General features: G+C 38.7%; 2 protein-coding genes across 7 annotated transcripts; one reads left to right on the forward strand and one right to left on the reverse strand.

The window, feature by feature from the left end:
* Window positions 1-233: 233 nt before the first annotated feature.
* On the forward strand, window positions 234-18,626 carry LOC110847701 (polyhomeotic-like protein 1). 3 transcript variants are annotated; one of them, XM_035849473.1, is made up of 8 exons: window positions 234-885; window positions 1,255-1,354; window positions 1,500-1,671; window positions 3,659-3,762; window positions 3,850-4,148; window positions 15,435-15,777; window positions 16,756-17,263; window positions 18,201-18,626. In XM_035849473.1, exons 1-8 carry the CDS (start codon window positions 435-437, stop codon window positions 18,393-18,395), a joined length of 2,172 nt encoding a protein of 723 aa, XP_035705366.1. In that variant the 5' UTR covers window positions 234-434; the 3' UTR covers window positions 18,396-18,626. The 3 variants fall into 3 exon arrangements, with proteins under 3 accessions (XP_035705366.1, XP_035705367.1, XP_035705368.1); XM_035849474.1 differs by having other exon boundaries at window positions 15,438-15,777; XM_035849475.1 differs by lacking the exons at window positions 234-885; window positions 1,255-1,354; window positions 1,500-1,671 and adding an exon at window positions 2,334-2,366.
* Window positions 18,627-18,906: 280 nt separating this feature from the next.
* Window positions 18,907-21,512, reverse strand: LOC110847702. 4 transcript variants are annotated; one of them, XM_022094692.2, is made up of 4 exons: window positions 20,688-21,510; window positions 19,950-20,048; window positions 19,544-19,606; window positions 18,907-19,352 (listed from the first exon to the last, which is right to left on the reverse strand). In XM_022094692.2, the coding sequence occupies exons 1-4, from the start codon at window positions 20,946-20,948 to the stop codon at window positions 19,245-19,247; spliced, it is 531 nt and encodes a 176-aa protein (XP_021950384.1). In that variant the 5' UTR covers window positions 20,949-21,510; the 3' UTR covers window positions 18,907-19,244. The 4 variants fall into 4 exon arrangements, with proteins under 4 accessions (XP_021950384.1, XP_021950383.1, XP_021950386.1 ...); XM_022094691.2 differs by having other exon boundaries at window positions 19,938-20,048; window positions 20,688-21,509; XM_022094694.2 differs by lacking the exon at window positions 19,544-19,606 and having other exon boundaries at window positions 20,688-21,512.
* Window positions 21,513-21,721: the final 209 nt, after the last annotated feature.

The following is a 21,721-nucleotide window of genomic DNA, read 5'->3' on the forward strand; positions in this document are numbered from 1 at the left end:
CCTTGAAGAGTATATTATTCATCGTTCATTGGCTGTACTCGAAAATTATATCAACCTGGTTCATTGAAAGACATTCATCGATGTCGATAATATGGGTTCTCGTTCACTGATTCATTGCACCACATTTCATATACCATTGATCTTTGCTCTGCAAAATTGATGAACCATCACATGCTATTTACTTACCTGGCAAATATTTGGTGAATTTCATGTCAATTTTTGGTTGTCGGCCTCCTGAGACGGTCAAATCGCTCCGTCGTCAGTTCACATGTATTAAAATCCAATTAATAACACCAAGTACGAACGAAAAGTTTTTCTTAGTTAGAATAATTGATCGCGATGTGAGTTATTGTGAATTACCGTAAATTTATTTATAGCAAAAAGAGTATTTCGGTTGGGACGTGGATGTTTATTTGTGATCAAAATAAGCGACAATGACGTTAACTTTGCAATCAGTCTCAAAAATCAGTAAGTTAGAAATAACCAACAAACCGTGTGACAAAATCACATCGTCTCATTTATTACACTACGAATCTGCCTCACCAGTTCAAGATCAAGATCAAGATAATCATAACAATAACAAGAATGATAATGATAATTGCTTATCCCTATCAACCCGACTACAAGAAAGCAATACCCTCCATGAATCCCGCAACACAAACGGCCATTATCACCATCAGCATCAAAATATGCTTCATCGCCAATTCCCATCCTTCAGCCTTCACCTTTCTCCATTTCATCAACCAATATTCAATCCCAACTTTATAAAGTCCAGCAAGGAGAACTACATCAATCCAATATTTGATACAAACTTGCATCAAGTTATTTTGCCCATTGAGTGTGGCAGAAATGCTGCTCTCATGTTTCTCTCGAAGTTATGTCAAGGTAAGCGCTTATTCATGAGAAATAGTATATTAACGATGCTTCAGGTATAGGGAAATACAGATAATATCTGTAATTCTAATCTGCCTCTATGTGATATGCATATGCAGCCCATGTCTCACAAGGTGGTAAATTATATAAACATTTTTATCACTCGAGTGGTGGTGAAAGTAATTTGTTGCACATCAAAATTTGATTTTCTTTCAATGGAAACAAAGAGAGGCCATTAACTGCTTTATGTATGGATTATGTAATATTGTACAACATAGTTTGCTTGCATTGCAGATTTGAATGCATCAGTGGGAGTATCAAATAAGTAAAATATGTCGACCTTCAGTGAGTCATAACCTTTTGACCTTTTTTATTCCCAAGGTTCAAAAGGATCATGCATCCTCTTTGAAAGTTGCTACTGGCTGACTCCAAATGAGTTTCAGTGCATCAGTGGCAGAGAAACCGCAAAGGATTGGAAAAGGTGGTGAAAGTAATTTTTAATTGATATTAAATATGGACACTTTCAACTTTAATATCAAATACTAAATTAATAACAAAATTTAAATTATGTTACTTTTATCTAAAATATTATTAAATACGTATTATTTTGATTTTAAATACCAAAGGTCAATTCGACATAACGGAAAAAGCATCAAATTGCTGATTAACAAAGGAATCCTCACTGTCCATTCTCCCCTCTGCGAATGTGGAACAGCAACTCCTAGTTCTATCAAAATTGGCAAACTTGACATGCACCAATATTCGGAGGGTGAAAATTGCATTTCTTCACTTCATAAGGTTCGTCGTCCGCTTTGTTACTTATATTTTTTTCATTCAAAACAACAAAATATGATAACACATTTTTATTTATCTATGTATATGCACAACTGCAATGATAAATATAAACACGAAACAGGTTTAGTAATTCATTCAAGACAATCGTACGTAAAATTGTAGTAAATACTAGTTCTATGAATGAATGAAACCTGTTTTTTTTTCAAAACCATAGCATATGTACATACGCACACATTAAACCAAATAATGTTGTGAAACAACTTTCTGCCATATAACCTGTTCTCATCTTCTAGCTGTCTCTTTTCTCAAGACTTCTTAAATAGATAGACCTTTCCCCTCGCTTTCTTTTCGACAAAAAATCTGCCATTTGCAATGAGTACATCTTTTCCTCGTGAATTCATGACAAATGTCATTGTGCAAATATTGAATTAATATGGTTAATTTGTACAAAACTAATTTTATTTAATCGAGATGAAAAAATGCAGATTGTTGCAGTAATCATCTCTCTCTCACACTTTGTCTATTTTGTATTCAAGGGACGTAGGTATGCAAGTCGGCAAATGAAAGCAGAATATTGTATATCTCATCGCAATCGGAATTAAAATGCGCACCAGAATAATTAGAACTGATTGCCGTAATTACACGTCCCCAGGAATTGCATTCCATCGCCACTGCTCGTGATGGCTGCTGCTCATGAGGTGCACGAGTTATGAGACGCGTTTTTATTTTTCCTTCTTATTGTTCTTCTTATTATACTTATGTTGTTGTGACTTGATTGTTGGAAACTGTTGAATTGAAGCAACACTACTGGCTTAAAAAAGTAGAGTTGTTAAATATTGGGCATATATAAAGTGGCAGCATCAAACTTACGTAGCTACATACTTATATGCAGTAGACATATTTATAAAAAAATACCCGACGACTCTACTCTACTACGTTCCCAAAGGGGGCTTCATCAAAATTACATTGAAACTGAATAAGTGACCCCTTTGACCTTCCGCTCTTTTGTTTAGTTCCATGGTCAAAATTTGAGAGCCACAGGGCTTCAATCCGTCGTCGTCATTTCATTCGTGATACTAGATACAAAGTCTTCTTACACACGTAGTAGGTACCAGCGTCCGTATACATATCCATGGATCCGTACCTATAGCTATAGATAGTGATGGCGGTGGCGAAGGAGATTTAACAATAGAGAAATAATTAAATACAGGTAGTCACTCTCATAAGGTCTGCACAATAGAGTCCAAGTCGTCCATCGCCATACACACACCGACCGACCACCGCATGATTAATAATCTTTTGCCCTTGAGGTACACCCCACTAGCAGCACTGACTGCCTTTCTTCAAGATTCTTTATCCCAGTTTTTCTCTCAAAACTCTTCCCGTCACTTTTTTACTTGCCACCTTGTCAAGTTTCAGAAGCAGATAAGCATAAGCTCACCTCATCTCCGAGCTCCGTTCTCCACGACACAATATCGCCCATCTCCGCTCAAAGCAAATCAGCCTGACTTCATGCAAGTTATGATACTTTTGTTTTTTAGCCTTTCGCATCTGTCGGTGCTCCTTGTTTAATTCATCATCAAACCAAATCCAATTTCATTGCACCCGATTTGATGGGATGCAAAATGAGTTCATGCTCATGCAAAATTGTGATGAATGTGTTTGCTTTGAGGACTTCGAGTACGCCTACGTTTCATGCGGAAAAGTTTCGATGAACAGAAACATGTAAAGTGTTCGGTTTTGTTTGGTCGGCACTCTTGTGGAGCTGATCGCGTAAATTATTTCATCATTTACTGTAGCAAATGGTAATGGAAAATAGCTCTCGGATATTTCGTGTGAGCATGCATGCCATCCTGCTCATTCTACAAACTTTCACCAACAAATACACAACCAACAATTCCCCAACTCATTATTATTGCTATCAGTTTTTACACAGTAATATCAGTTTAAAAATATACTGTACTTACCTGTAGGGCTGTATTTTTTTCAGAATGAGGGGATGAAAATTATAGGTGGCTCAGTAGATGCAAATTTTACAAGTAAAGACAGTTATGGGGCAAGATGGAACAAGGAGGTAGCAGATTACCAAGAACGGTAATTTAGATATTCTTGCATTTTGTATCACTTTATACTAATGAACTATGATGTATAATAATATTTTGTTCTAAAATACGGAATCAGGGAGGATGGCTCGGGAAGTCATCGCATAGTTGATTCCTTAGGGGAGAGTGAGACTGACGATTCAGCATCATCTCCAGAATGGACCTTTTCATCCGGTTTCGGAGGCGACAGAAGACTGAGTCACCTCCCCCGAATTCCAAGGCTCGTCCACTCTTCGGACAACCACAACTTGGTGAATGTCGAAGACAGGGATGAGTTAATTCTGAGCGTCAGCGTCAGCGGTGGCGGCGTCGGCGACCTGGGTCCGCAATCGAGATCTTCCTCCGATGCTTCTTCATCGTCCATTAGCACCCTCACAGGTAGCCCACATCATGACATAACATACAGTAGCTGCTCTTCATTAATTTTATGATTCGTTAATTATAACACAATACTGACATCTCGAAAAGAGTGTGGAATAACTTTCAAGCGCGTTTACATCTCTCCTTGATGATCACGAGAAGGTTTGCCAGTGTCAACTATAAAATTTAATGAAAAAACCAAATGCATAATAAATGTTCTCAGACTCGTCGTAAAGAAGTATCGGCGGCGGCGGTGAATTACTCTCTATTCTTCGTAATGAGTATAGCGCTTTGACTTTTGTGTCGAGGTTGACGGAATGGATCAGAAATCCACGATAGGAATTTTACAGTATAAAAAGGAGAGGGCTGCAATAATTGCCACCCTTAAGTCATCCTTATTTCTTGCCAAGAATAAAGTGAAAAGCTATTCATGCATCCTCGGAAGGATGAACATAATGCGGCCATCCAATTTGATAAGACTATTCTTCTCTCGTGAAAGAGTATGCTCTTCTTGTGTTGTGGACGCTGTGAGATTTTTTCTCCTCTCTGAAAGAACCATCTCACCTCTTTACAAGTTTAAAGCTGCCTGATGATGATGGTAGAAGAGTAGCAATCGCCAAGGAAAATTATGATTAATGAAAGATGGGCAAAAGCAGCAGCATATGTTGGACGAGATGAAATGTTATTTAACAGAATAGACACCTCGACTCTATTATGTATCCCGTGTGGAGCTACCAGAAACAGTATTGTGATGTATTTTGATCGGGATGGAGGAATTAAATAGAATTGCAGCGTAATCTGGTTGTTGGGAAAAGTCACAAACTTTTTACCTCTAATTATCCAACAACAACATAAGTACACACATACATACCTCGTCTTCCATTTTAGTCGTGTGCATGATTATTACATGTGCTTATACATAGTGTTGGACAGTTTTGCTCTAACACCTCTTTTACACCGATATAACTTCCACATGTATCATTTTTTACCATAGTTAGTAAGCATTCCATTTCTGCTACTGCAGCTTTCAAAACAGAAAATGCATCCATTTTGTACGAAGGTTGTTGTTATTATGAATCTGGAAAATTATTAACCTTGAAAACACTTCTCAGTAGCCCCCAACGTTCTTGTGCTGCATCATTAATTTCCAAGTGTTTTCTAATACTTTTGGCTTGACCATCATCATCTCATCTCACATGACAAAAATTCTCTTCCGTCGTGTTATATTCCACACAGCACAGCTAATTACTCGGTTTCTTTCTGCCGTTTACCTTTTAAGGACAAAGTCGCTTTTTAAGTCGCCAGCCATCACTGACCAAAGAATGTGCTGCTACCTTACTGCTGCCTTTATTAGATATGTTGTATTACATATGCAAAAAGTTTGAGAGGCAAAGTTCTTTGTAAGGAGTTCTTTGTCAATGTTTAAAGGAGAACTTGGAACATTTGGATTTTATGTGCCATTTGGCCTGAGCATTATGCAGGGATTGAATTGGTTGCAGACATTGTATCATCATTTATTTATCCTCAGAATCGTTTTCCACGCAGGGAGAAGTCATAAAAAACTAATTATACAATTGCCGAAGAGTCAAGTGAAGGGGAGAAACGCATTAACTAAGAGATGCTGTTCAAAAGAAGATGCTGAGGCTGATGATGACTGTTTCATCTTGTTGACCCCCGAATGAAATGAATAATTGGAGACCGTGATGGAGTTAAAAGAAAATGAGAATCTTTTTGTCTCCGGCTGTCCATCTAATGGTCATTGCCAGTCAGACACAGACTTCCACCATTGGTAGTAGGCAGGCACTAGGCAGGCAACGTAGCGGCAGTGAGCGAAGGAAGGAAGAAAACTATAAAGAATGAATATTGATGATGCAAAATGCAATTACAATCAACGTTGTTGGCTACAATAGCGCCTAAAGCGTTGTTGTATCCGAGCAGATAAGAGTCAAAGGGATAATAGCAGTTGACGATTTTGTCAAGGTACACATTCTATCTCGAGATAATGCATTTCCGATCAGGAAGAATTCTAATGACCAAATATTTCTAACAATCTTGGAAACTATACATCAAGAGTGGTAAGATGCCAATAGGTTCCAATCACTGGTATGAATAAAACCAGGGAAATCCTCCAAGGAAACGGGAAAAGGGAAAGGCATTTGCCTGAGGGAAAGTCTCACAGGTCAAGGCTATTGCTCCTTTTCGTATGAATAAACTTTTACCTTTCTCGCCAGGCAAATCCCCTTGGTTTCGGGCAAATCCCCTGACTTCAATTACATGTAATTAAAATAATACCATGGCAACGAACACAAATGCATTTCAAAAATTTCTCTGACCATGATTTTGATCAAATTCTTAAAGAAATGTCCTCCAATGACCCCCACTGGTTTGTGATGTTCGCTAAAAAGGCTAAAATTCGGTATCGGCGCATCTCAGAATTGCAAAAATCAAGGAAATTTCAGCGTTGTTTTGTTGTATATAAGTGTATTTAATTTAATCTATTTTTGATTTTTTGAACACCCTCCAAACTCACTCAGACTAACCTGGAAAAAACCACCTTCAAATGCTCGCCAAAGATCAAATTGTTCTCGGAATTTAAAAACTCTTTTACGATTATTGTCCCATACAGTTATTTTATAATATTCAAGATCAAACTCATTTTTGAATTTTTTATAGATTTTCAAAAATTTCCTAACCAGGAAAAATACTAAAATTCTAACCTCCTAACTTTGTATAAAGCTAAAAATTTTCGAATTTTGAAACCTCCCTTTTTGTAAAATATGCACGACGATGAATGGGTTTCAAAATCGCCATTTATATGGAGGAATGGAAAGTTGAGACACAAAAATTCAAACTCAAAACCCACATGCAATGGACCCTTAAACGGCGAATAAATGAGCGAAAGCAGAATTTAATTAGAATCTTGGAAAATTTTCAACATTTATATGCAACTTGCGCGATACCGGTAGCATGACCAGTTGGCCGAAATCTGAATTTAAAAATATTTCAGAAAATATTTTCAGGTTTTCAATGAAAATATAAAATACATTTTTTCGATGTCGATAGCAAATAAAAATCTATATTTTTGTCGATAAATCTGGTTTTGTGAGTTTCAAAGCCCTAACATGTCCAACTAGTGTCCAACATTCATAAAAAGTACAACAGATGCTTAAAAACTAAGTTTTATTGCTAATTTTGTTAGTTGGGGTCAGCATAGTAGCTGATCGGTATTTTTTGGGGAGATTGCCTGAAGGAAAGGCTTTCACCTTGGTTTTATTCATACGAAAATCCCCGACTCCAGGGAAAATCTTGAGGTTGAGGGAAAAGCTATTCCCTTTTTCCTTTCCCTCGGGGAAAAGCAAATGCCCAAATTTTTATTCATCTATATTGGGGCATTCTCCTCAATTTTTTCGGAAAAAGGATTTCCCTGGTTTTATTCATATCACCCAATGGCTGTGGTAACCACTGCATAAATAAATACACATGTCTCAATAATGTGCGTATATTCATCATTAAGAGAATATTAGCCCGAGACATTCGGTGAACATTCATGTGAATTAATGAGCAAAACAACAAAGTGAGGTTAAATTTTGCTTGAGAACAAATTGAGACCTGAGACGCGAGTTTGTCAAACCGACGCTGACTGTTTTTGCTCATAATCATTTTTCACACACAAAGCTACACAATCACATTCACATGTATGGCTATCTACATGAATATTCATCATTTAGCGAATCCAAAGACAAATTAGATTTTAAAACTGACTACACACAGAATTTTCAACTTGGATGGATGGGTTTGACTTGAGATGATGATGATGATGACGAGGTACGATGGAGCACTGTGTGTGTAAAATTACGACCGAGACTGGACTGTTGGTTGCCTGTTGCTGAATTTCAAGGAAAAGGTTTTTACCCTCGCTCCATCCAAATCAAAGTAGAAATACGGATAAGCTTGGGAATATTTTTCGACTTAACAAATTATGTGACATGCTGACTAAGATGATGATGAGTATAAAAAACCAATTGCATCCGTAGTTCGTAAAATGCTCTGCTCGAGCATTACTTTTTGCACAAAGGTTCTTGATTTTATTTAGAGTTCTTCAAGGTAGAAAAAGCAAAGAGCGGAAGTAGGGATTGGGAAACAAATCACTGAGACAGAAGCCACAATTGGACGTGTATTTGTGTGCATCGGAGAAAGACGACATTTGACCACATCATCTCATCATGATGTCGTCGTCGTCGTCGTTCCATCCACGATTTTTGTTCTTTTTTTTACATATATGTACAATAACCCAAACATTTCGCAGAAGTGAACAAAATACGAACGGATTATACGTAAACATAATACGAATTCAATATAGAATGATGCTTTTGGGTGGTTTCTTGAGTTTGTTACGCAAAAAGTCCGCTGGGATTATTCAGAATCCAAGACATCGCAACAAATATGAGACAAAAATGTCCCACCATTTGATCCCTTCTGTTGTTGATTTTTAGTGAACTCGGGCGTAAAGTCTCGGATCACACTCTTTGCGACAATATATTTTATATACTCTTCGTCTTCCGTCTTCCCACATATTTGTCGGTGTAGCATTTCATACTTTGTACAGTACTTCATATGGTGCATAGGATTTTTGAACCCCAGCACAACTGCCACGCCAGGGCAGAGGCTCCGAGTCTTTGTCAAATTGAATGAAATCGTACAAATGTTGATTCATTCGTGAATCCATTTTGTACGCACCCTATCTCGAACTCTCATACACTTTTGGTTCTATTTTCTGAGGTGTTGGTTGTCTGGGAAGGTCAGACTACTACTCGTTTAAAGTGAATCTCCGTTTTTAACCGCAAAATCCGTCTCCCATAAAAACGCATAAAGAAGAGGGAGACATTATTACTATATGTACATGTGTATCTACATGTGTATGCACCGTGTGAGTGGTCTTATACGTACATATATTCTATTGTTCTATGACGAATGACTTATTCGGTAACCCTTTCCGAGCTGTAGCCCACTGATAAGTCAAATCCTATCATCGTAAGACGTTAACTAATAGAACAACAACTCAGCGTTTTACTTACTTATTTAGACTTTTTTCCTCAGTGGCTCTTTGTTGCCTCTTCTCACTCAAATGCGTGAATCGGCCCAACGAAGAAGCAGTCTTTTCAACCAAAAAATCAACAATGGCTCGCATGACACCATTACGTAAGGTTTGAAAAGTTTGAATTGTTTAAGTGAATAGTCCGTTGAATTGCATCCTCCCTCTCCTCCTCGTTTAAGTATAAACTAGTTTTGGCTGGCAGAAGATATCAAAATAGTGTTTCAAATCAAGGCAAATTGTAAACGAAGCAATTGCCTCGTAGACAGTTCATTTATTGTCTTTGCTATTATATTATCGGTTTCTGGGTTTTCCCTCTTTTTACAAACTTTTCAACCACGGTGGATGACACGATGATGCTGATTATCATCACCACCATCGTCTTCATGGCACTTGTTGCACTACATGTGTACACAGATATACGAATGAAGAGCAAGCTACATAAATTAGGGATGGCATGGTGTTAACCAAGGGAGACAACAGTTAAGAGATAGGTAGAGAGATAGGTAAGCAGATTATGAAGTAAAGTGTCCCCACTGTGCACAGAACCCGAGATTGATTGCGGACATAAAAATATTCGATTACTTTTTCATCACAGCATTCTCTCAGTGTTTTTGTGAAAGTGGTTGAAAAGATGAAGAATTATACAAAATTTATAAATTTCGTCTGACGCTGGCAACTGCCGCTGTGAACAATTGCGAGGTAGACGCAGAAGGAGAAGAAAAAGTACCGGAAGTTATCTTTGACGCTTGAGCGGGCTCATGAGAAGAATCATTTGGTTGGTTGTTGAAGTAAGTTTTAAGTTGACTTGACCATTTCCTTCAATCTTTACGAGAATATCTGACAGCAGTTTTAGTTCAGTAAGTTTAGTTTGTGCGACCGAGTTCAGATGAGACTAAATATAAATTGTGTGTTCTGCTGTGCATATTTAAACCTGACAAGAACCCAGAGTTTGGTTAGTTGGCAATACATGCAAAGTTCATCGACTCGCTCTCTCCGTCGTCCCTGTTATCTCTGTGTGTGAAGCACATTCTTAAAGAAGTGAAGTATCCTCTGGTCAGTTTTCGTTCGACGTGCAAGATTGATTTCAGGCAGATGAGTTGGAATTCATAATTCATATTCATTTACTCCTCTCCTGTGCTCCCAAGGTGTGTGGTGTAACAGCAGTTGAGCTGTTACATATGCACACATGTTGCATATTCATTCTGTCCTCTTCTCATCTTTATTTATATGTAGCTCAGTGCGCTATCTATCTCTGCGGGTATTTAGAGATGTGTCGAATTCAAATCTTTTTGCCGTGCTAAATGCAAAATCTTCATCATCTCATCTTGGTCATCTTCGCCGGTCGGTCGGTCGGACGCACCGGACATCACAGAACAGCACTTGAGGCTTCAATTTGTTATTTGCAAAGCCCATCGCTCCTCATCTCATCTCGTCCTCGTCATCTGCCTCGGAGCACCAGATGTTATGCTAACTTTGGTTAATAGTCACACTCACACACTTGACTTCATTATTTATTATAACCAAAGTAAATTTGTTCATTTCATACCTGCATTCTGCATTATTCTCGCTAAGCTAGTGGCTTGCCGTTGAACAAAGAAAGTCTCAACTTTAGAGTTTTCAACTCAAATCTCAACATGCCAATTATCACTTTGCCACTTGATCATATTATTTCGTCATTTGAAATATGATTTTTAGCGCAAGTTAAAATATGTATGTGTTCACTCGTTAGGTTTCCAATTCTCATAATGTGGGAAAATTTGTTGAAATGAAATTGAAGAAAGCTAGAAAATGAATTAAATTAGCAGGAAAGTCACAAAAGATGAAATGGAATGATACACACATTTTTAGATCATTATATCCAAATGCATGCATTACTGCATACGGATTTACGTCTCACAACGACGCCTACTACCTAACTCTGTTGGCACGTCTTCTTCGTTAATAATTAAGAAGGATGATAAGTCATATCTTGGAAATATTGGATTAAACCTCTCTCTCTCCTTCATGCCACATCTGCAAATAAAACAAGTCGTGCGTAAGAATAGATTTTCCTTGACTTTTTCCCTTGATCTTTACAACAATGAATAGGAAGCCAAATCAAAGCAAAGCGAGTCATTGGGACTACTGCTGCTGATGCTGCTGCTGCGCTGGCTGGTGTGATGTATCGTATCAAAAGAATCGGAGGCTCAAAAATATCTCTAAAGGGATTTATACTTGTGAGACGACTATGTATTTATTATTCCTCACTACTGTCTGACCACCAAAATCCTATCGCAAGGTTGGTATGATTGGTTGGTCGTTACATTATTTTCTGCTTCTCTCCTTCTTGGCTGTGTATTCCTCATTATTTGAGATTTTGTGGGCTAATCTTAGTTCGCTAGTAATGAGTTAACGATGAACTCATAAACTAAGCAGCAGCAACAAGCCCCAAAAAAAGAGGATTATAGATGAGTCGCCAACCAACCACTGCATGCTAATAAATGTAGTCAGTCAGTAGTTAGTGGTCTGTCCGTATATGCATATGCATCAGAATTTTTACTCGGCGAGTGTCCAATGTGCCATTACTATAGAAGAGGACTCGTAGTAAAGTAAAAGACGGTGTGGTTGTGGGAAGAGATTTCCTGCAGGCATTTCTATTCTTTACACACGGCATGTTGGGATACAACGAAGGTTGGATTTAGATCGTGGATCAAATAAGTCCTCTCTCTGCAACCTGTTGATCAGCATCAGCCCGGTGTGTACGCCACATTGGTAATTCTCATCTCACCGGATCAGCTTCTTCCGTATTCAAGTTGTGTTCTCTTCATCGACATAATTTAACTTTAACAGTTCAAGCTTAACAAAGACATAATTTTTCAAGGAGAAAATACCAGAAAAGTCGGTAACCTCTTACATCAGAGGGTTATGTTGCAGTTTACCTTAGGAGTCTCATTTTCCCCGGAGTGAAACAGAAAACTGATTGTTATTTCTTTCGACTTTCCCCTCTCGGTTTGCGTTACATATTGCAGAATTATTATTGTCCTTATTAGTGTATGCAGCTCGTAGCAATAACAATCCTTGTCGGCGAGTCTTCCATAAAAGTTAAGTGTGGTGAAGTGTGCTAGTGAGGTTGGGTTTTGGCAATGCTGGAAAGTGGTTGAATTCCGACAACGAGGATATAAAGTATCCTTCCAAAGGTGCAGACCCATCTCTCAGCATAAACTGATTGCACATATATGAGCAACAAGGAGGATCGGGAGCGAGATCTTTTGTGGGGATCAAGTTTCCGTAATAATTATGACGGAATTGGACACTAACTCCAGCCCCGTGGTCTGGCCTTCTTGGTGCTATGCTGGGTGTAAGTAACAACCTATTTTTTTCTGGAAATGTGATTTGATACTCGTCTCACTGTCGATCGATTTTGTTCTCCTTTCCCTTATTTTCATCGAAACCACATGCATGCCAACTTCAAACGCCTTGGTTGTAGCTGAATCAGCATTGGCAATTCAAAAGTAGACAATACGAATTGTATGTGTGTGTAAAAAAATTGAGCTGTTGGCCCTTTGTTCTTTCTCATTTAATTAGTCTCGTGGTAGTAATTGTGGATATCTCGCAGAGGTTTTAAAAATTTTGATTTATTAACTGTTTCATCTCCACTCAAACTGTGAAGCAGTCGCGTCGTCGTCGTCGTGGTCTGAACAATCGTGAACCTTACGGAATTATTATAACAATCCAAACTGTCAAACGCATTATTATTTTCACTCGCCGGCATTCTCCACTTGCGCCTTTCTTCTTCCCATTATTGCAAAAAATGTGGGCTTAGCGCATTCCACAATTCGCGAATCCTGTTACCTCCCCAGCATAATTGCCACGTAGAGTTGATGTAATGATAGTGAGTGGTTTTATGAGACCAAAGAACCATCATCTTTGTCAGTCTCATATAGTGCTCTTCATTTTAATAATTGGTGGCCACTGCTAGAGTTCCAAGAGACACCACCACAGTCTTGGTTTGGTCCTAAAATTAATGTAAGGGTGCAAAACGGCTTCTCATAAAATGGGTGGGCTCCAAAGGCATAAACCATACACTTTAATAAGGAGGAGTTCCTCTTTATTGAAAGACTTTTTTTAAAAAATAAAATGGCCATGTTTTACTGCCTTCTTGCTCAGGATGATAAGTCTCACATTTTACATGGTGTCCTATTTGCCATCAGTTTATGTTTATACATTCACTCGAAACTGCAACCTGTTGACTTTAGATGCATCTCAAATCCAATTGCCTTTATAAATACATGCTCAGTAATACATATTTCATGTAAATTCTGTAATTTTTGACTAAACGTGCCTCAATCTTGCCTCGTTGGTCCATCAGAGGAACATAAGTGTATTGTGGAGAGGAGAGAGGTGAGACAGCAGCAGAGAATCATCAGAGGCACGATAAAAATAAAGTATACTCTCATCATCACGGCCACAGTGGAAAGTTGGTTTGGTACAAAATCTCGTCTTTTATTCACCAAACCAAGAGCAAGAAGTCAGGCTCCAAAGTCTTTTATAAGAAATTCCGCAAAGTCACTCTCTAAACAATTTAAATTACTAAAAAGGTCACTCTCAGCCATGCTGCTTCTGAGCTTTCTCACACTTCGTCCGATCGTGGATGGTCTTCGTCATCTCTTAATTATTATCGCTTAGTCATTTTCTCTCTCTCTTCACAGAAGCTCTTCACACACGACTACTGCTGCTCTTTCCAACTAATAATCCTCCTCGTCCACATGCATATTATTATGCATGCATGTCTATGATGTTGATGAGATGGACCTGTCTACCTTCCTCTGCCACACACAAACACAGGCGCCGCAGAACCTGGGGACATTGTTCCTGTTGAAATATTGAATTTCCCTATCCTGCAATGTCATTACAAGTCCCTCCCCTTCCATATCTCTCAATGTTATAGTCCCATACGGTCCCCATAATTCTGCGGCCCTGGGTCAGTTTTAGACCGTTTTAGCCCGATTTAGGCTTATGCAACTTTCATGTCTGTCCTTCCATCTATGACGATAGAGATATTAGTGGAGTACTGAAACTACCGAACTGATTTGAACAAGACTTGGATTGGGCGAAAGTAATGGATAGTTTATCACATTCATAGGACGTGTGACCTCTAATTTTAGAATTAGGAAGATTAAATTAGAAAGATTTGAATACCAAATTTTCATTTGTCTATATTATTGTTTCGAATGAATCAATATACTCAGTAGGGTGAATGCTACTACCGATTTATGAAAATTATACATAAGCTGTTCTCTGTGTAGATGAGTTGGAAAAGTGAAGTCAATTCCATAATTTTCTATCAGACACCGATAATAATTAAAGTTACAATATTCATGACTCGGGCGAAAAGGAGGTTTTTGACCAAACAAGCCATCTATTCAACTAAACTGCCTATGCCATTGTTGCCAATTTCTAAATAATGATAATTGACTCGAGTTCTCACACCCATAAACGTACCACCAGAACCTCATCATGACTTGTTCATTTGCTTTTCTTTCTCAAAACAGCTTTCAAAATCAATTTCTACTCGAAAAGTAATTCAAAACATTCAACACTGCAATATTAGATTCACCATAACCATCCTCCATCCATTTTCATTGATTTGTACAAAAAAGCTACGCAGTAACAATGTGAGACAATTTGTACTTGAAATTCTCATCATGCAGATAGATTCTCCTTTTGGGGCACATTGCGAATTCTTGCGCTGGTCAAAATATCTTCACTGTAACAAACTAATAAGTACTCTTTCCAATAATATGTCTTGTGACTTTCATCTCTAATGAAAAATACCTTACTCATCTTCATTATTAATGTGCAGCTTAATTGAAGGAGATGAGAGATGAGACTTTTGTACAAAATCATACGCAAGCGAAATCCGTTTCTCTTTCCCTACGTGTGTGCTCACTTGGCGCACTTCGCTTCACGCTGTCAGCCAGGTCTGAAAAGTGGAAGAAGCAGGAATGACGTCAATAAAAGCAGGAGAAAGTAGTAGACGCAATTCGCCCACCCACCCACCAACCACCAGCACTCGAGTGAGACTCCAATAAGTTTTGGGTGATGATGCAACATCCTCGCATGGATTTCTTAGTATCCAAACGAGATTAACTAGTTTTACACTTGATGTAATAAAATTGGTTAAACTTATTGAATACTTCATGAAGCATTTATAATTTCGTTATTTTCAGCAGCTGAATCCCAATCAGAAGAGACGTCAATAACTGGATCCGCTACAAATATGAATAACAATAATGACTCACCAACCCCACCAAAGTCCAATAAACGTAAGAACAAGGCAATCGTGGTGAAAAATGAGCGTCATTCGCCACAATTAAGTTCATCAACGACTTCGCCGCCAATGACGCCACCTCCGTCGACGAGTCAGAATACAGGCACCGCTGGAGCATCGCCCCCACCTCAACCGATCAAGCAGATGGAACTCATGATGGGATCCGGTAGCAGAAATTATTCCGACTTTATGAGAAGTCTTGCAGCAAAGTACAATCAGCAGTCGACGACCATGACTCCAGAGTAAGAACAACTGGAACTATATGAATTCACATGTTTTATTTTTAGAAGCAAAACGGGAAATTAGTTTTGCACAATTGCTCCTTCGGGCATATCTATGAGCACTTCTCAGAATTTTCAATTTTAGTAACTGACACCACTTCACCCATATTAAACGGAAGTATACATAGAGCTTCTTCATCTGAATTTCCGATATCATATGTCGCAAAACTCGTGCTCCATGAAAAAGTTTATGACGATGTGTGCAAGCACAACGATAGCATCGGGATAGACAGCAATTTCTACGTACTGTTACTTATCCTTAAATGCACGCATTTAACCTCTTGTCGTGACCGAGTATAATAGTCTAAAGTGCATAAGTAGATATTTCTTGCTACAGAAAAAAATCTACGCTCATATTATTTAGTAAATGTTATTTTATTTTTATTTTCTGGGACTCTTGTCGAAAAAACGGCAGTCAAAAAGAAAGACACTTTTGCGTGATCTGAGAATTTAATGGGATGTGTCCTACGGCTAACCTTGTGTTCTGGAAAAAGAACACTGTGTTTGTCCGGTTTTAGGCCTTCCCATCTTCTTTTGATGCTTTAAAATTGCATGCAATTATAAAGGAATAGGGTAAACCGACACACCAACTTTCTCCATAATCCTTATGCCCAGTAGACGGATAAGCTCCTAATTAAACCCCGTGGCACACAGTAGTGGTGTTGCTGTATATCCCTCCCAGTGTAATCTATAGGAGAATAGCCTACGTGTAGTTTTACACGGCTTTGCATCAAAGGATTTAGGTGTGGGGCTAAAGAACCACGTGGAAAAAGTTTTAGTACGTTGGACAATCATCACAAGTACAACCTACATACAATATAATGACAGGGAAAGCATAATTTCTGCCAAAATTCCAAACAAAACGCATATTAGGCTCATGTTCTAAAATGTCGGTCACAGTGTAAAATGAGCTTATCTTTGAATATTTTATAATTATAGCTACTACAGCAGAACGTCACCAGCAAATTTTGCATTTGATACTCGTTTCCTCAAACCAGCAGCAGCAGCCGCCTTGCTAAACCTCAGTTGCTCTCAAATTCCATCCTCACTATTTGGCGACAAGGAAAAGTTTATGGACATGTCTTCCACCTCCACGCTCCTCTCCATGGTCAGGTCTGCCTCGGCCGCGGCTGCCAATAATTTGGAGAGTTTGAAGGCAAACAGTAGCAGCCAAAGCCACCACAATAAACGCCCTAATTCGCCACTGGATCTATCCTCCAGAGACACGCCAAACACTCCACCCCCCGTGAAAAAGTCCAAACAAAGAAATCCTCTAGATGCGATGACTTTGAAATCTGCAAATGCAGCCAACACCTCCATCTCATCGCCATGTCTCTCCTCCTGCTCGACCGGATGTACTGAGGAGGCTCAGACCATGATCAGTTGGTCTGTAGACGAAGTTTGTCGATTCGTATCCAACATTGACCTCTGCAAAGATTATGTTGAGGTAATACATGAATACCTTTTAGAAAGTGGTGCTACAATGTTGCTCAAAGTTATAATCATATAGTTTTGTTAATACAAAGAGTCTAATGTTAGCATCTTTCCTGCAAGGTTTTTCGTCGATTATAGTGTAGCGCTTGTAGGTATGTAGCTGCGATTGCACTTTGTCTGCTTTTAAAAAAATATTTCAATCCTTCTGATACAACTCATCAGGGACAAGTTGGAATGATGATGAATGATGTTAAAATTAACTTTGCTCCTCAGATCTGTTAACATGTTGTTCTGCCGTTTGATCCTCACTTGTCTGCCTTTAAACCTAACCACCTGAATTTAGTTTTGCTTTGCGTGTGTGTGGAGTGAAATTTAGCGAGGAGGGATTTCTGGAGAAAATGTTGTGAACTGATGTGTACTTGAACTACTTAAAAAGTCTGTTTGTGTGCGCATTAGGTATTTATTGAAAACCCACCAGCTTTCTCCCCAGGGACGCTGGTGCCTTGGTTTCAAAAAAATTGAGTTCTTCTCAAGTGGTTACATGTGCTGATGCTGATGTGTTGATCTCTCCCACAACTCGCTTCTGTACAAATCCAAATGTTAAAGATCCAGCAAAGTTTGAGTGTTTTAGCTTTGAAATTTTTATAGGTTTTAAGAGATAACGATTATTAGGCATCTCTCTTTCAAAGACTAAATGGATTATCTACCAGGAAAATGAAATGCATATATGTCTTTTTAATGCTTTAACCCCTCTGGGTTAAAGGTGGTGGGTGTTTGGGTTGGTTGGTGGCGTCTTAACTTTCCGTGCAGGTTATTCACAAAAGGTTATTACTGAAGAATAGAATTCTTGATCCGCTTATCGTACACCAAACCACCACTGAACCAACAGCTTGAATTTGAGACCGGCAAAATGTCCATGTTATATAAATGCTCTGCTTTACATATTTTAGGTCTTCCGTGAGCATGCAATTGACGGATCATCTCTCCCACTCCTTACCGAAGAACACCTCATGAATGGAATGGGAATGAAATTAGGCCCAATCCTCAAATTTCGATCAACGATTGCCAGAAAACTAGGAACATGTGTCATTTGTTCTCATTGTTCCCATTGTCACAACAATAACGTCAACACCAACAGCCCTTAGTGAAAAAGTGTTACTTTCTCCTGATATTTATATCCTATACACCCATGCTGATAAATGCTGCTTCGATTTCTGATGCATATTAGAAAAGATCCTTCAGGAAGTGGACTCCTTCAGTGAAAGATTTATAGAGCACGGTGATACCAAATCTTATATTTTACTTGTAAAAATATCCTGTCTTTCCAATGTGAATATTATAATTAAAGTACATGATTTCCCCATTTTCGTAAAAATCCAAAGAGTTAAATGTGGTGAAATTCTGTGAATTATGAATTATTCTGTAATTACTTACGTGTAGAGGGTTTGAATTGGTGAAATGTTTATACTTATAGCACGCCGCCTGGACATAAAGAGTAATCACTAATAGTTTGTAATTACTTGTTAGGTAAAAACTTTGGTACAATATGCCAAGTTATATGCGATTCAATGCAATCATTGTTTACATATCAGTATTATGTTTGTATTTTGTAAGTGGAAATATACAGTAATTTTATGTAAACTGTAACTTTCGGTATGCGAGAAAATAAATTTTATTAAAATTAAAAATCATGTTCAATTCCTTTTACAAATTCATATTTAATTTAACCAAAATTTAATACACATTAGAAAATTTAACTTGGCCACTGATGACACCTACTAAATACATGTGTATAACTCTACCTATGGCTATACATACGGACATGCACACGTGTATGATAAGAAGGGTGAATAAAGTCATGTAACAACCGTCGGGGCAGGCTCACACACATGAGAAATGATTCAGAAAGATGATGAAGAAAGTGGTTTTGATGGCTGCTCAACCTGTTGTTCGGAAACAAGTGTGGATTTTCGCTCGTCGTCATCGTCGGTGTTTCATTTCTTCTTCCTGAAGCAGGACACGGCGTTAAAATAACATCTGAGGTAGATTTTCCTGTCTTTCTGAGCCGCCTGACCTCTCCGTTCAACAAGTGCAGCTGGAAACTAAAATACATCGTTTTTCTTAAGCCAAAACAGAAGAAATTAGCACATCGTCTTATACAACGTGTCAAATGTATGTAATAATTAATGCATGCAAAAGTTCCATATTAATGATACATACGTGATTAATTAAGTAAGATTGTATTTCTCACTATCTTATGTCTAACTAAATGTTAATATGCAATATTGATTACCCGATCAACACTGCTTCCCCTGACCAGGGCTCGGTTTATATCCCCTGAGAAGTTGTCATTTTCCTAAAACAATTAATTTTGAGACTGATGACGGCATAATGTGCAACTACGAAGTCCATGATAAAATTGATGTCAACTGGTGATTGCCAATTTAACGAAATAATGAGAGAACGTGGTCTTGAGTCTTTGACAAAGTGGTTTGTGTGTTACTACAACAAAGGCCTTCTGCCTCTCGTGAATACGACTGCATAATGTGTCCCCTGACTATTTGTAGAAAGTTGTTTGCGTATGCAGCAAGCGTAACAATAACAATAACGCGATGGAATCAACAAGTGAGCTAACTTTGGGTGACGTATGTATTTATGTGACATGAATCTCACAAGTTTAATCTTACCCTTGAACCTACATCATTTTCTGGAGATGATGGGGCAGCCTTGTCAAATGAATTCCGAAGAACATAAATAATTTTGTTCAGCCCAGCCGCCGCTCTCTTTGGCATCATTTCCTAAATTGACAAAATAATGAATTAGTGCTTCCACGCCATAAAGTGGACGATACATTTTCTTATCAGAGGTTCTGATACTTGGATACTTGGACACAGTCTGAGATAAAATCACTATTCAGCACATCCTTAAACTGAAACTGAGGACGACGGTTATTTAAGAAGTGTCAGCAGCAATGAGGGAGCGGATGGAAAAGCCGGATGGAAAATCCATGAAGGTGGTGTTGTTGGAGAAAGGCAGAGTGAAAGCACAAAGGTCTGTCGGCATGCCTAACCTCCTCGTGTCAGTAATGATCATACGTTTGACCTGAGGCCGCAAGTAATTCTGGACGTGAAACCTGACATTCTTAATGGTTTCCATTTCTCTTGGATATCGACTTTCGTGCGGGGGAAGTTCTACAAGAAGGATTACCAGAGTACACTAGGTTTATCCTTTGCCAAGGTGTGTGTACCTACCAGTTAGCCAAGATTTACGGCACCCTCGCACTGCTTAATAACGCTGTCAATATTTATAAATAACCTCGTAACAAATGGATGAAAAGTTTAATTTCATCAATCATATACGTCTGTCAGTAGGAAACTATATACGATGCACGGGGATAAGGATACATGTAAAAAAAAAAGTATGTAAGGTTGACTTACAGAAATTCGGTAATCCGGGAAAAGAACATCGTTTGCTTCTGCAGGGATTTCTCGTTTTTCTCGAGCATCCAGATTCCTTGAGGCCGGATGCGATGAATTATAATTCTTAGAATGTGATGCCAGTAGGGGTGATGGTGGAAGAGATTGGTTAAGAATAGGTGGTCGTGCTTTCATGTCACTCGACGTCCTCGCAATGGTTCCACACACGATGGAGGATGGGAGAACAGCGGAGAAAGCCAGGATTAGAATAAGGTTCATCATTTCGAGTTCTTCACTATGCACTTCTTGAGTCGTTCTTGAGATGGATTAGTCTATCCTTGTTTCATCAGGAAGTACCCTCCGCCCAGCGTGAAGAGTTCACGTACTGGTATCAGTAATGGGTTGCCTAATAACTTGCGAAATTCCGAGAGAGTTGAATTACTCTAATCTTTAAAATAACGAGATTATAACAGGTTTATAACTAGATTTGCATAAGGAAGGGAGCAGGGAAATTATTTAATAGGTCGTGAGTAATATTTGCAAAAAATATGTGTATGAGGGACATGGAATATAAGGATCCAGCGTTTTTAATGGGTGAGAATTGGGAGTGATGGGGAAGTTGATACAGATCGGAAGAGTGAATTGAATGTGAAGTGAGAATTACTGACGCTTTCTCGCTCGCCCTATTCCGCTGCTTCACTATTCTATTCTACTCTCGCAGTGGTTGGTTGGCGTGGGTCTTCTGCTGGTCTTGTCTTGAAATTTGGCTTACTTAGAATAAGGACGTGAAGTCAACATTCTTTCCTCCTCGGGCGCAGGGTGTTGGCGGTAGGCGAAAGTAGCGCAACTGGTGAAAGCACAGCACACTGTCTGCACTGCCAAAATCCACTCTGCATCCCTTCATATCCTGCTGCATTTACATTCGAACTGCCACCATGCCCGCACTATGTACTTGTCCTCCCACTAATAATTTTCTCGTTGGATCCAGCCGACTGAAATGTCGACTGACTTTTGCTTCACTTTGTTTAATGGATTTATTCTTTCGTCGGGACGGG

The sequence above is a fragment of the Folsomia candida genome, unplaced genomic scaffold (genome assembly GCF_002217175.1).
Source record: "Folsomia candida strain VU population unplaced genomic scaffold, ASM221717v1 Fcan01_Sc003, whole genome shotgun sequence".
NCBI classification, from domain to species: Eukaryota; Metazoa; Arthropoda; class Collembola; order Entomobryomorpha; family Isotomidae; genus Folsomia; species Folsomia candida.